At 39.0% G+C, this 13,644-nt stretch overlaps 1 protein-coding gene across 1 annotated transcript; it reads right to left on the bottom strand.

Moving 5' to 3' along the window:
- Window positions 1-2,605: 2,605 nt before the first annotated feature.
- ankrd33ab (ankyrin repeat domain 33Ab) lies at window positions 2,606-7,129 on the bottom strand. Its single transcript, XM_042494880.1, has 4 exons — window positions 6,869-7,129; window positions 6,645-6,774; window positions 5,859-5,999; window positions 2,606-3,432 (listed from the first exon to the last, which is right to left on the bottom strand). The coding sequence occupies exons 1-4, from the start codon at window positions 7,127-7,129 to the stop codon at window positions 2,606-2,608; spliced, it is 1,359 nt and encodes a 452-aa protein (XP_042350814.1).
- Window positions 7,130-13,644: the final 6,515 nt, after the last annotated feature.

Genomic DNA, 13,644 nt, shown 5'->3' with positions numbered 1-13,644 from the left:
AAAATAGGTCCAAGGGACACCATTGGCCCTCGGTCTAGACATTGGACATGCCTGGACTAGAGTTTCAGGTCAGAAAGGTCAGTCACATTTTTTTGTCAGAAGGTACAGGTTACCAAACTTACTACTTACTTACTTATCTACTTAAGAGTAAGAGATTAAGTGTGTATGTGAGGGGAGGGGGATGTGCAATATTTTGGTATAGGGCATCTGCGCAATTACTATGTGTGAGGAGGATGTGCACAATCATTTTGTATAGGACTGCAGTTAGTAGGGCATTGTGCAATGCTGTGTCGCCTGTCCAAGACAAACTTCTTCTCCTGGAGACAATAAAGGCCAATCTCATCCAATTAGGTTCCCATTGCTGGAAAATACTCCCCAAAATTATTCAAGGATTAGAGGAAAGGGTGCTTCAGCAAATATGTTTTTGTAAGTTTCACCCCCAACCCTCACATACATGTTTGTTACTCTATGACAGGGGATTGTTGTCCTTAGTTATGGTGAAGTGTGTAAGATTTAGGTGGATTTAGTGGTGTCTAGTTGTGAGGATTTCAGATTACATCCGATGGTATCTTCTCCCAGTTAGAATTCCTTCAGTGTTCAGTATTAAGGGGGAATTTATACTGGGAGCCAAATTATTCCCAGAGGTCTCCTCCTCTCCAAAACAAACAGTTCTAGTAATTTATGCCTGTAAAACACTAAATAAAGCAGTTTCATGTTACAAGTAAGTGTATTTCTCATGCTGCATATTGCAAATGGGCTTCTAACAACTGTATTCAACGTGAAAACATGAATGGCTCTGTCTAAAACCAGTGTTTATTTTGTCTGTTCTGGACTTCTGCAGAAACATGGCTGTGGGGATCTCCCTAAACATGGATTTGCATCCTATGTTGATATAAACAGCTCATTCTGAGGTAACGAAACATGATGATTCCTATAGCAAGGTGATTATACTCTAAAGGAAACATATTTATTATGTTATATTCAATTTCTGCCAATATCCCCCTCAATCCTACACACTGATCCTTTAAAGCTGCATTGATTGATTTTTGTGGGCTACTTCTGGGCAGCAGAAGTAATTGCAGCTGGAAATCAACATACAGGTACTTTTACCCTATAATGTTAATGATGAACTTTGTTGGCAAAGAGTTGCCATTTTCACATAAAGCAGGTACGGAGGAACATCAGCAATCATTTGGAGAAATCCAATATTCACTAACATTTCACCTCTGGTTTGGTCTACACAATCCCCTGAGACAAGATATCCGGCTCTTTAGCTGTTAAATGCACTGCAGTTCTGCAACTAATCACCAACTTTGTCAGCCTGCTGTTTGGTACTGAGCAGTTTCTTTATCAGAGCTTTTATGCTGAAAGCCTTTTCCTGCTGTGATTAAAAACAAGGCTGATAAGAAAACCAAAACAGTATGAGCTAAATAGACTTTAAAACTGCATAGAGCTCTCACATTTCACATTACACATCATCCTTTGATCCATTATCATTATAAGAAATAACTACTGGTGCGGTTTTAAACACCAATGAATGAATGAATTGACTAAATTGAAACTTTCACTGTCCTATATTTATTTGTAGTTTTTCATTGAGTTAATAAAAGCAGGAGATATATGATATGAATATATTATTGGCAATATCAGAAAATGGCAAAAAAAAAAACTTAGATGTTAACTAGAAGAATAAACAGATCCTCCATTATAATACATGTTTGCTACACACTGTACAATATTTACAATTGATTTTTGGCTTGCTGTTTACAAAAAAACATAACACATAAAACTAGAGTCCATCTTGTGATGGGATCACACAGCCAGAGGACGCCAATCCGAGATGTAAAACTAATATGTTGTCCCATTTTTTCTACCCTCTGCTTCTGGTACTTTTCCTAGGACCACGCTCACCTTCGAACCTGGTCTTTATTGTGATCTCAGCAACACACCCGTAAAGTTTCATGACTGCATCTTGCACAGTTGCAATGTAATCATGTCGTAAAACTTTCTCCACAAACAATGCAATACAATATAATATCTCTCTCAGGAACCACATTTGCCATGCTGACATGATGATGAAAAGAATATAACATACGTGTAACAATACAAATGAGCTATGACATAGCTGCATGATTCTAAATTTACATCTTGTGTATACGAAATGCACATATGCAGGTATTCATACAGTATGTCCCTGCCTGTTTGTGTTTTATATGAATGAGGTAGAGACTATAAACTTCAGCACCTGTGAACCCGAATCAGTTAAGAGGAGTTTAATGCATTGTATTAGTAAAAAGGACCTTTCAGTCTTTTTGATTCTATAGATTTTGAATATTTTTTTGAAAAAATAATTTTCTTTCTATCCTATATTCAAATATATGTAACATTTGACTCAATGTTTAGAAATTAAAGGCTAAAAGCTTCACACTCTGCACAAAAAGTCTGCAGTTCTCGCTTGAGGTCCTATTTTTTTCTATATCCGCTCAACATTTCCAAGATATTTGGTTTGATTGTTTCAAGCTCTGTGGTAAACACACAAAGTATATTTTTCTCAAAATGTTTTGTGCAGCAAAGCAGCACCTTTCGGGGCGGGGAGGGGGGGCTTTTATTTTTTGGCCTTCTTGCTGTCTTTTTCCTTGTTTTTCTCTTTCTCTGCCTTTTCTTTCTCAGCTCTCTTCTTCTCTTCCCTGGCCTCCTTGTACTTCCACTTGGGTGGTTCCAGGAAGCGCTTATCCTTCTTCTTCTTCTTCTTCTTTTCTTTCTTTGGCGTTGCTTCTGTAGGCCTGCTGACGTCGATCTTTGGGATGCAGCCAGAGGGGAAGATGCTGTTCCTTCTCGCCATACTGCGGGGAATAAATGCAGTAGCAACTTTGGTCGAAGCCAACGAGAGGATGCTGCCTCGCCGCTCCGTCTCGGCACAGCATGTTGTAGAGATGGACTCTGCTGAGTGGATTGTGGGAATGATATGTGAAACTGAGCCATTGCTGTGGCACACTGAGCTCTCCTCTAATTCCTTATATGTGTGTTTCTCCGTCAGCTCTGGCACAGCCATGCGCCTTTTCCCCACCTCAGGTGGGCTTGTTGGGCAGAGCGGACGGCAACCTGTTGAAATCAGGGGACTGTGGACACTGGTGGTAATGCGCACCATGTGGTCCAAGGCCCCGTTGTCCTGGGGGTCACGGGGAAATCTGAAAGCGAATGTGTTTTTGATCCGCTGGGTGATTTTTTCCGTGGCACTTTTCTCAGCCATGGCCTTGGCTACCCTCTCCTTGAGCTCAGGCCACTCAGGGACGTAACTCTCACAGAACTGCTCAGCTTTTGGCCGCAAATTAAGGCGGCGGAGACGCTGTAGGGTCTCATAGCGGCCTGTTTTCAGTGCCCAGTCCCGAGCGCATTTTCCTTTTGTGGAGTCTACTGCATTTATGTCAGCCCCTGGAAATAAAGAGCATAGGAATTAGGAGAGAAAGAGTTAATTTCCAACAATGAATAATTCATTCATTTTCTCTTTTTAGTGCTTTTCAGATCTACAGAGAGCCAGTAGGCATTTTTCATGGCTGACATTTTGGCTTGTTATAGCAGGAGGAGCATTAGTGTCATTAATCACATTAACAATGGCTCTATTCCAGTTTACAGGTAGATGTCCCAGTATGCCAGTGAGTCAGCATGCACAGACCGAGGGCGCTGATACTGAAACACCGCAACTTAATGCAGCCTTTATTAATGATTCCTTACCTCTGTGTCTTTTCATCTGCAACATGTCAAAATCTCAGCCACATAAAAGGCCAATTACAGCCATGAACATAAAACTGGCAATATACAGCACAGCATTGTCTTGTAAAGGCCTTTTTTTTACAGCAGGCATTTTAACTAGTCATAGCAGGAAAAGCAAAGGTGTTACCAATCACATTAACGATGGCTCTGCTCTCTTCAGGTGTCTCAGTAATGCTGCGTTCCAAACATCTCAGAGTTGAAAATTCTGACATCCTACTTGAAAAACTACAATGGAACGCCACTCAGAGTTGAGCCTCCCATCTGTCCTGACTTCATGAAGAAGCGGTTGTCTGACATCCCACATCAATGGAAGAGCACGTCGTAAATAGTAAACCATCAGCTGACCATCAACTAAACGGAAGGTATATGCATCTATTTAATTAAAATAATACACAGTAAAACCTGCTATGCATGTAAAATAACGTAAAAATATGTTGCCAATGTTATGTGTGAGCTGGTTATGATTAAAATATGTTTTGTTAATGCGAGGAGGCTGCCCTGCTGAGAGTTTAGTTGTGTGTACACTTGCCAAAAAAACATCAGTTTGTCACATTCAGCCATGTTTCTTGTTTACTTTGGCAGAAGTTCAGTAAATAAGCCTACAGAAGGGCCGTCATACTGTAAACGGGTCTTTCTGTAATGGTATCAGTAGTACTAATACTGTAATATCAGCAACAAATGTTTAAGACAAATTAGCAGTAATTTTTTAGGTAAATGTCATAATCTGTTATGATACAGATCATATAATCTAGCCCTAGCCGCATTATAGAGATGCAACAGTTGCTCGATTAATTGAGTAATCGAGGAGGGCAAATGACAACAATTTTTTCTTCGCAGCTCATCAGATGTGAGGAGTTGCTGTTTATATTTAACACTTACAACAATAAATGTAATAGCTCAAGGTTTTGTGATGCTAGTTTACAAAACAAGCAAACTGAAGACATAATTTTGTGCGCCATTTTTCTTTTACTTTTTTACATTTCACAGACTAAAAGACTGATCAGTTAACTGAGAAAATAAATTGCAAATTACTCAGCAGAGAAAATAATCATTATTTGCAGCCCTACATCGATATTAAAAAATAAATTATGACTAGCAAATATTTTAGGAAAAGTGTGCAGTCTACAAATAGCTCTGTGAGTGGCTAATCCACAACCAGCCTGCAAGACTCGTAAGTCAGAGGTTACTGCCAGGTGTGTTAAGATGTGATAACGTCCTCAGAATGATCCTTTAAACCGGTCTGGCGTCACTGGAACACTCACTCGCGAACAGAGTTAGCTGGCTTCAAATATGGACAGATAAACTGCGGGCTCAGCTATTCTTATCACCAGCCGGTGCTGTAACTGTTCGTTTAGAGCTGTAAGAGTCCTGCTTAATGAGCTAATGTCAGGGTTTCAAAAAAGAACAGATAATATCACAGTACAGCAGCTCATGATTAAGAGCAACAGTAAAAGGCTGCTTCACTGGCGCATGAAGAAACTACAAAGACTATAGTGATTGTGGAAGTCGAACTCCTGCTGAGAAAACTGTGCTGTCAATTATTGGAATATTATTTTGTACATGCACACGTACCTGTATGCATTTTGTTGAAACATATAAAAGGTTTGAGAGGTGGCTGAGTGGTTCATGTGTTTAACTTAGAAATCTATAACTATCCAATAGGGCCACACTATTAATCTAAATATTATCGGAATCACAATAAGGCTAAGTGCAATATTGAAATTGCAGGAGCTTAAATTTGTTTGATAAAGGTCAAATTTGTCACAATGCCCTTATATAGATAGAGCACTGTGGTGCCAAGGAGATACCCTGGCCTACAAATATTATTCCAGATGTAAGGGAACATGCTTGTTTAGTACAGACCATTTAAAAAAATCAAATCATCATCATTTTTATCAAAATGAATAACAAACAAAAAGTTTCCCAAGCATGAAGCAAGCATGAAAATAAATGGGAAACCAAACAATTAGACATAAAAAAAACCAAAATGAAATGACTAATTTGCAATGTAATGAAAATGAAAAATAATCTGTGTATTTTCCTTGATTTAGATCAGATGCAACAATTTAATGTATGCTCTTACATACCAGCCATAACAAGGGCGGCCACAACATCAGTGCGGCCGGTCATAGCAGCTTTGATGAGGGCTGTGAAACCTCGACAATCCCTTATTTCAGTGTCGATACCAGGATAATAGTTTAGGAGATACATGACTGTGTTGATGTGACCTGCAGAGAGAAACACAGAATTAAAAGATCAGATCAGCAGGCTGTCAGGTGGTTGGAACTCTTTGCATCTAGATGACATTGAAGCATTAAAGTATTTAACCTTTTGAAAACTGGAGCGAAATCCTTTCAATCCTTGCTGCTTTCAAACACCTTTCTCAGGTATTTAAACCTTTGAACCCTGAGCACATTGGTGCAACGTTTTTACACTGAGCACCTTTGTAAGAAAAGTTCCACAAATTTTAAGAAATTAGTTTTAAAAAAACTTTTTAAAAAAATATTTATTTTTAAAAATGTCAAAGAAAAAAGTGAAAATTAAAAAAAAAAAAAAATTATCATAACACATCCTTACAATTATGTTATAGAATTATTTTAAGCACTTTTTTTAGGTTAGTCTCTTTCTTTCTGTCTTTCTCTTTTCTTTTAAAATGTTTTTTTTTAACCAATTTTCAACTAATTTTCTTGTACTTTTTACTAACTTTGTGCTAATTTTGTTTGCAAAATTTTAATCTTCATAAGTCACACAATGATGTTATGATATTTACTTCTGTCTAATAACATCTTAATTGTCTTGTACTTTGCTGATTTATCCTCTGAACTTGACCTTTGTTTTGTTTTATTAATGTATGGTGTGTAGGTATGACTTACCTGCTTGGGATGCAATCATCAGAGCGGTGTTGCCTTCAGTGTCCTGGTGATTTATGTCTATAAAGGGACAGCTGTGAAGTCCATGTACAATGTCGATGAACCCTTTGCAGCAGGCCACCATCAAACCGTTCTGTGGGTAAAAGTCAATGGTGAGGATCAGTAACAGTGCAAGTGTTTTAGACACTATGAGCTTTGTTTTCCACATTCTGACTTATCACTCTTACCCAGCCATTGATGTCCAGCTCTCTGGCCTCCTCCTTTGTCACCCCTCTCTCCAGAACTTTCCGCAGAGAGACAGGTTCATTACGGGCGCATGCCCCATACAGTGTTAATGCTGCACGCCCATCTGTTGCCTCCAGTGTGTAGTCTGGAAGCACAGAGTCGTCAGAGAGGATGCTGTCTGTATCAGACTCACTCCCCGATAGTGACACGTCGTCCTCATCAGGGCCCGAGCCCAGGTGGGGGTCCTGCGCTGCAGTGGCCATCTTCCAACAGCAGAACAGGTGAGACGGTGCTGTTATCCTTTGGCTACATCTATAAGAAAATCAAAAATAGAAAGTAGATGGCAGATATTTCTGGATGTTGTCTATTGCAACAAAGGTGTGCTTTAGAGATGAAAACTCAAAAAGGATTCATTTTTTTCTTCTGTGGAAGCTCTCTGTAATTACACATATTTCAAAAATCATCTTCACATTGGAGAAATTAAGTTGTTGCTGAATCTTAACACGGTGAATATAAAAGGCTTCAGATCTGCCACATTCTGAGATCAGAAGTTTTTATCAGATTAACAAAGAAGAAACGTGAGTCTGTCAGTCAGGGATTATGAGTGTGTGGAGGGGTGGGTGTGGTTGTACGAGCTCAGTGTGCCTTTACTGTTGAGTAACTGGATCAGCATCTGAAAGCCCTGCTGAATATACAGGAGAGCTAAATGAGGAACAACCCACCTCAGAATAACCTCAGTCACATGTGGCATCGGTCAACTCATGGTTTGGCTCTAGCGCTGCTTTCTGAAGCCAACATGACTATTGAAGCATTGTAGTATAGTATGTATGTTATCACATGCAAATGTTTGCACCAATATTGATAAGTGCTCCTAACACTATGAAATCAAAACAACATAATTGTGATTTGGGAATATTCAAAATGAGAAGGTTTTCCAGACGTTGTCATTTAATGGTTTGAATATTGGTTTTAACTTCTTTTAGGTTTGCTTAATGATTTTTTTAAATGTCTTCTCTCATGCTCGGCATCATTGAAAATGCGCATCCCCTTTAAAGATTTCTCAGGTTTCGAGCAGAGATTTGAATGAATGAAAATCTTAATGTCGCAAACCAGTCCATGAAATCAAACTAACAAAGTGAAACTTCAGTGGCAGAACTGCAGCATCTACTATCTGTTGTCATTACAGGATTAATGTACTACCACTTTGATCAAACTAACTGATACATGAACATAAACAATTAAAGACTCACCATAAAGTGCGATCAATCAGTCGAAAATGTAGATGTATCCACATGTGTTGGCCTGTCCCTCCTCTGTGACTTCTTGTTGGGCAACTTCTGACTTCCTCCAACACTCCTACTGCGTTTCCAGAGCCACCGAGAGGTCACAGTTTCCTTCAGGGCCTGTAAATAGAGAGGTACTTTACCCATTTCCATCCCTCATATTGTCGTGATGACATACAACTGAGAGGAGGAGTCTTTGCAGAGACTTCACTGAGATGCTGTATGTTTAGCTTCTACGCTTAGCTCATCCCACTTACAACAGCTTTAAGGAGAGGATTACGTACTGCTCTGGCCATTTTCATCTTTCAACACAGCGCCAGTGTGTGTTCACTACCTGGCACTTTGTACCTGTTTTTTTAATTGGTTAAACTTAAGAGATTTTCTCCATCATAAGAGTGAGAAATGTTTTAAAGTGGATTTTCACCTACAAGGAATTTGACTTGTAACAATGAATAATGTGCAAAAGTATAAAGACATCGTATAAGATAAAAGTATGAAAAATTACAACAGAATATGAGTAAAGTAAAAATTCAAATGTGGAAAAAAAATTTATATCTGATTTTAAAGTGCAAAATTGTGCAGGATAATAGTTAATATTCTTTAAATCCCATGCTGTGTTTTTTTTCTTACTTTTGTCTTTATTTTGATATTTTGGATAAACAGGTAGATTTCCCATGTTTGTAACTCTCTGATGAACTGTCACATTTGAACCTCAGTAATCTGGCAAGAGTCAAGATGAGAAACAAACGAGAACATAAACATAAAAAGAAAATTTGGAGGAAGAAGAATAACAATTATATGTCAACAACAACCACAACTCATCTTCTGTCAGACACAAATAAATATGCATTTCTGCAAATAATGTCTTACCAAAAACACAGAAACAACATACAGTATTTTGTATTCCGTCCAAAAAATAAGTAAATAATTCCATTGTAAATGTGTAAAATGTCAACTGTAAGCTGCTTAAGCCAGAGGAATCTAATTAATTGTTAAGACGGACTAACAGACTATCAAATCTCATCAGAGGTGACCAAGCTGCTCTGAACATATGGGACTGACTCAAGACTTAAAACAGCAACATCATAACCGAACAGCACTGGTCGAGGCTCGGCTGTGATATTTCACAGATTAACCACAGGATGGGGATCTCTCACACAGTTTACTGGCTCTGATCTCAGCCTTTATGATTTGGTCATAACAGAGTTTAACTGCTGAGCAGTTATACATAAGTCCTGAACATCAGGAATGTACAATCTGTATAAACATGATTTAAATCTGAAAAACATCTGTGTTCTATGAAGTGAGGTTGAAGAGAATTATATATTTATGTTATATATTTTTTATAGGTCTGGATCCTGTGCAGGACTCTCAGTGCAGTTATGGTTCAGTGTATTAACTGGAATAAAAGTCAATTAAACGGGATTACTAAAAGAAAAAACATATAGGAACTATGGTCTACTTAATGTCAATAATGAAACACTAAGTTTTTCTGAAGCTATTCTGAGTTGCTTTAAACTTCTGCTTTGGGAATAGTCACAGACTGAAATTAGCCCATGGGACCTGTGGGACGTGGCTGGACCTGTCTGGACAGATTGACCCTTCTCTTATCCAGAGGGGCCTGAGGACAGGTCCCACTGCAATTGACCAGCTGTACTCATCTGTCCGGAGGGAAAAATCTGGTGCAAAGCTGAGATTGTCTACTTTTGTCCTTTTGTTGGACGTCAGGCAGGACAACAGAGATCTTTCTCTGAAGCTTTTTAACTTTTCTGTTTTTTGAATAGATAAAAAGCGAAGGATAAAGGGGATACCTAAATGAGGGGAGGAGAATGAGACTGAATTTAAAGAAATTACAGTTGAGAAAAAGGACACTATTTTAGGACATTTAGGGGAGCAGAGGAGCAGGGGATGCAAAATGAAGACTTTGGCAAAAGTACAAGGGAGGACTGAACAACTTCTGGGATACAGGGTTGATAAAGTGAGTGTTTGCTCTTCAAATGAGGTGATGGAAATACAAACTTCAATGCCAAAAACTTGCATGCATTATCTTGGGGCTACTCTTAACTATTGAACATGTGCAAAAGTAGTGAAATGTTGTGAAATACAATGTAGTTATCAATAATGACAAAAAAACAAAATCACACCTGAAAGAAAGAACATGCTGGATGCATGCTTTAACTTTATATATTTATTTGTTGCATGATCTTCATCTTGCTTTTATCAAATCTTTTCCTTTATGCAGTTTGATAGTGTCCCATTTTTAAATGCAGTATTAACCAAATTATTTCACTTTAAACAGAATTAAGTAATTTTAATCTTGGTTAATTGGAATGTAAACGCAAAAACACTGCTGCAGCTCATTCTATATTCAAGGATCAATCCTATATCCTTGAATAGTTTAAAGATTAGATTAAGATTAAATGTATTCCTCGTACAACATTAGAATTCTTGGTTGAGGATCAAGTATAGTCCTCTCAGGGAAATTCCTCAGATAAGATAAGAAACCACTTAAGCTGAAGCAAAGATAGGAAAGAGCAAGAGAGGGGTGGAGAGAGAGATGTGAAATAGAGTGGAAAAGTGGCATAATTAGCTCAATCACTCTTTCTGTCCTGTTGAGTCCAACCTACCACCTAAATCTGTCACATATAGTAATATAGATTTAAACACAGCTATAAATAAATGCTGTTGACAAAGAGCACAGGGTGTTTTTATTTAACGTGTTTAACTTTTCATTCTGTCTGTCATGTAAGGTTTCAGACACCAGCCGGGAGAGACTGTTGTCAGATGAAAACAATCAGGACTTCGAGAAGCAGTTTAAGTTGGCCAGGAAGTCCAGTGTGGTCGCAGGATGCAAAGGTAACACAGTGGGTTAATCTGCTGTTCTCGTGTCTTCCATGACTGAGGAGAAACACTGTTGTTTACTGCTGTGTGCATCTCCTCTGTCACCCATAGTGGGGAGCTATCTGACAGAAAGGAAGAGCAGCGTTAACACCAGGAAAGGTTTCACTTTGCACACAAAACTTCATGGGTGAATTTTGGATTTTAAGGACTTAAAGCAACACAAAAAGCACATTACTCTTCCTGATGATTAAATATTGGCTAATCAGGCGCGTGCATGCCCACATACACTTGCATGCGCACACACAGTAATCCCACATTGTGGAGAGCTCAGTGCTTTTCAGCTCACATGGATCATCATGTCAACAGAGTTTTTAAAAGCTTAACTCAATGGCCAAGAGAGCAAGAGCATTTTAATATTTTTATAGCTGTAATCTGTTCTCGGTGGATTGAGATTCCAGGGTTGCGTTGGTCGACGTCAATGCAAATGTGAGCTGTGTGTTTATGAAGCAGTCTAATGCATATGTGTGTCATATAGCAACAGCAGTTGTGCTAGAGACAGATTCTTGTCTTCCTGTTTTTTCTCTTCTTCTCTGATTTTGTCCATGTTTGGGTTCGTACGAGTTTATGCATAAATCTCCTTGAATCACACTAGCGGCTGCCACGAGCCTGGACAGCTGCGCTCAGAAGATCATCTAGTCATGAATGCTTAATCTTGGCTTTGAGATTAAATCGGCCTGCCTCCATCCTGCCAGCTCAGTTCGCTGTGTGTCGGTGCTTCCACATGTTGGTTTTTCCACAGCAGAGGAAATGCTTCAGTACCTGTGGTGACAAAGGAAAGCAGGCAACTGCTGTTATGATTAGAGAAGGAGGTTCTTTATCCGTTTTAAATAAACAAAGATCCTCTTTGTCCAGATGATTTTATGTATAATTTATTTGCAAGTGCACGTACGTCTGAGCATCTGGGGCTGCTTTTATTTAATTTGACTGGAGGTGTGAGACCTCAGCTTCACGCTGGGAGTGTTGTGGTGTTTGTGTTGAATTTTGTCTAAACCTACAGTATGTCTGCTTGTGACCCCTCAGTACAGTTTGCATATGTTAATTCCTGGTGGCTAGCTAAACTAAAGACGGATTATCCAGTGTATCACAAGCAAAAAGGCGAGATTAAAGAGGCTGCGGTGACCTCTAGCCCACCTGGTAGAGTGCACGCACCGTATAGGCTGAGGCCTTTGCAGCAGCTCGAATTTGATATCAATGTGCAGCCCTTTGCTGCATGTCATACTCCCTATTTCTCCCTACATTCCTGTTTTTCTCCATATGCTCTACAATTAAGGCAAATAGCCCAGAAATAACCTTTGAAAAGATCAAATAAACTGTATATGACATTCAGAGCACATTTATGATTCAGAGTCTGATTCAGACTGAACCAGAGACTGGGCAGTGTGGTTCTGCAACAATGTCAAGGGTTGGGTTGGCATTATCAGCGGTAACTGCCATATGACTACAGTGCAGAATGGTGGTGATTTCCTAGCCAGTGGGACACATGCATGTACTAAGATACACATGTGGCCGTACTGTCTACCACAACAACACACGGAGAAGTACGGATTACAACAAAGAGGGAGCGTGACCTCATTCTCTGCTCAGGACACCATTACTCTACTGCATCTTTACATAGCAAATAGTTGTTTGCTGCTATAGTAACACGTATACAGCAGAATGTTGTATACAGCTCCTTAAAGGACAAAAGTAAATCTAAAAAAAAAAGGTCCAGACCCTGTTGCTGCTTCAGTGGGTCTTTGCTTGTGACAGCATGTATGGGTATGTGTATATATTAGCCCTTTGAAACCTGTATTTACATTACTTGTGCGACATTCAGATGCTTTTCACAAGTATTTAAAAATGTGGACCCTGGGTAAATTGGTTTATTGGTTTTATTATTAAAATTATTTATTTTATTTTTTTAAAGAAACAAGGGGAGGGGGGGCAATGAGCAACTTGACAAGTAATGCCCGGTATATTGCAAGAAAGGAGTATAATTAGAATATTATTCTTTTAAAAACAGGAAGAAAATGTCCAGAGTACGATACTTATAATTACCACAGATATATTTAAATTTCTTAAATTATTTTGTCAAATATAAATTATGTCAAGCCATTTTCAGGGGTCATTTCTTGTTTGTTTGTTTATTTTGTTTTTTTGTTATATTTTGCACATTTTTATTGCAAATTTTTTGTTTTTCTTGCAATTTTTTTTTTTTTTACAAATTTCTTGGACATTTTTATTGAAGTTGCTCATTGCCCTCTTCTCATGTTTTTGAAAGAAATAAAGCCTCTTCACACAGGTTTCAAAGTTTATTTAGCTCTCTGTATGGCTGAAGAGAACATTGCACACTTTTTGCTTATTTCACGGAGACGTCCATGTTTGTCATTGTACTAAACGTCCCACAGCCTCAGAGCGAGCACTGGGAATAGAGGCTGGTGAGGGAGGTGTGAAGAGAGCGGGGAGACAGAGCAGACAGGGAGGGGAGAGGAGCAAGAGGAGGTGGGAGTGGGAAACAGATGCAGGCACAGCAGTGCAGCATGTTAGCCACCACCCCCTCCCTCATCACAGCCCCTCCTCTTCCCTGCCTCACTGTGCTCCCTCACTTACTTTTG

Source organism: Plectropomus leopardus, chromosome 2 (genome assembly GCF_008729295.1).
Source record: "Plectropomus leopardus isolate mb chromosome 2, YSFRI_Pleo_2.0, whole genome shotgun sequence".
Lineage (NCBI taxonomy): Eukaryota > Metazoa > Chordata > Actinopteri > Perciformes > Serranidae > Plectropomus > Plectropomus leopardus.
This window is presented reverse-complemented; position numbering and strand designations above follow the sequence as displayed.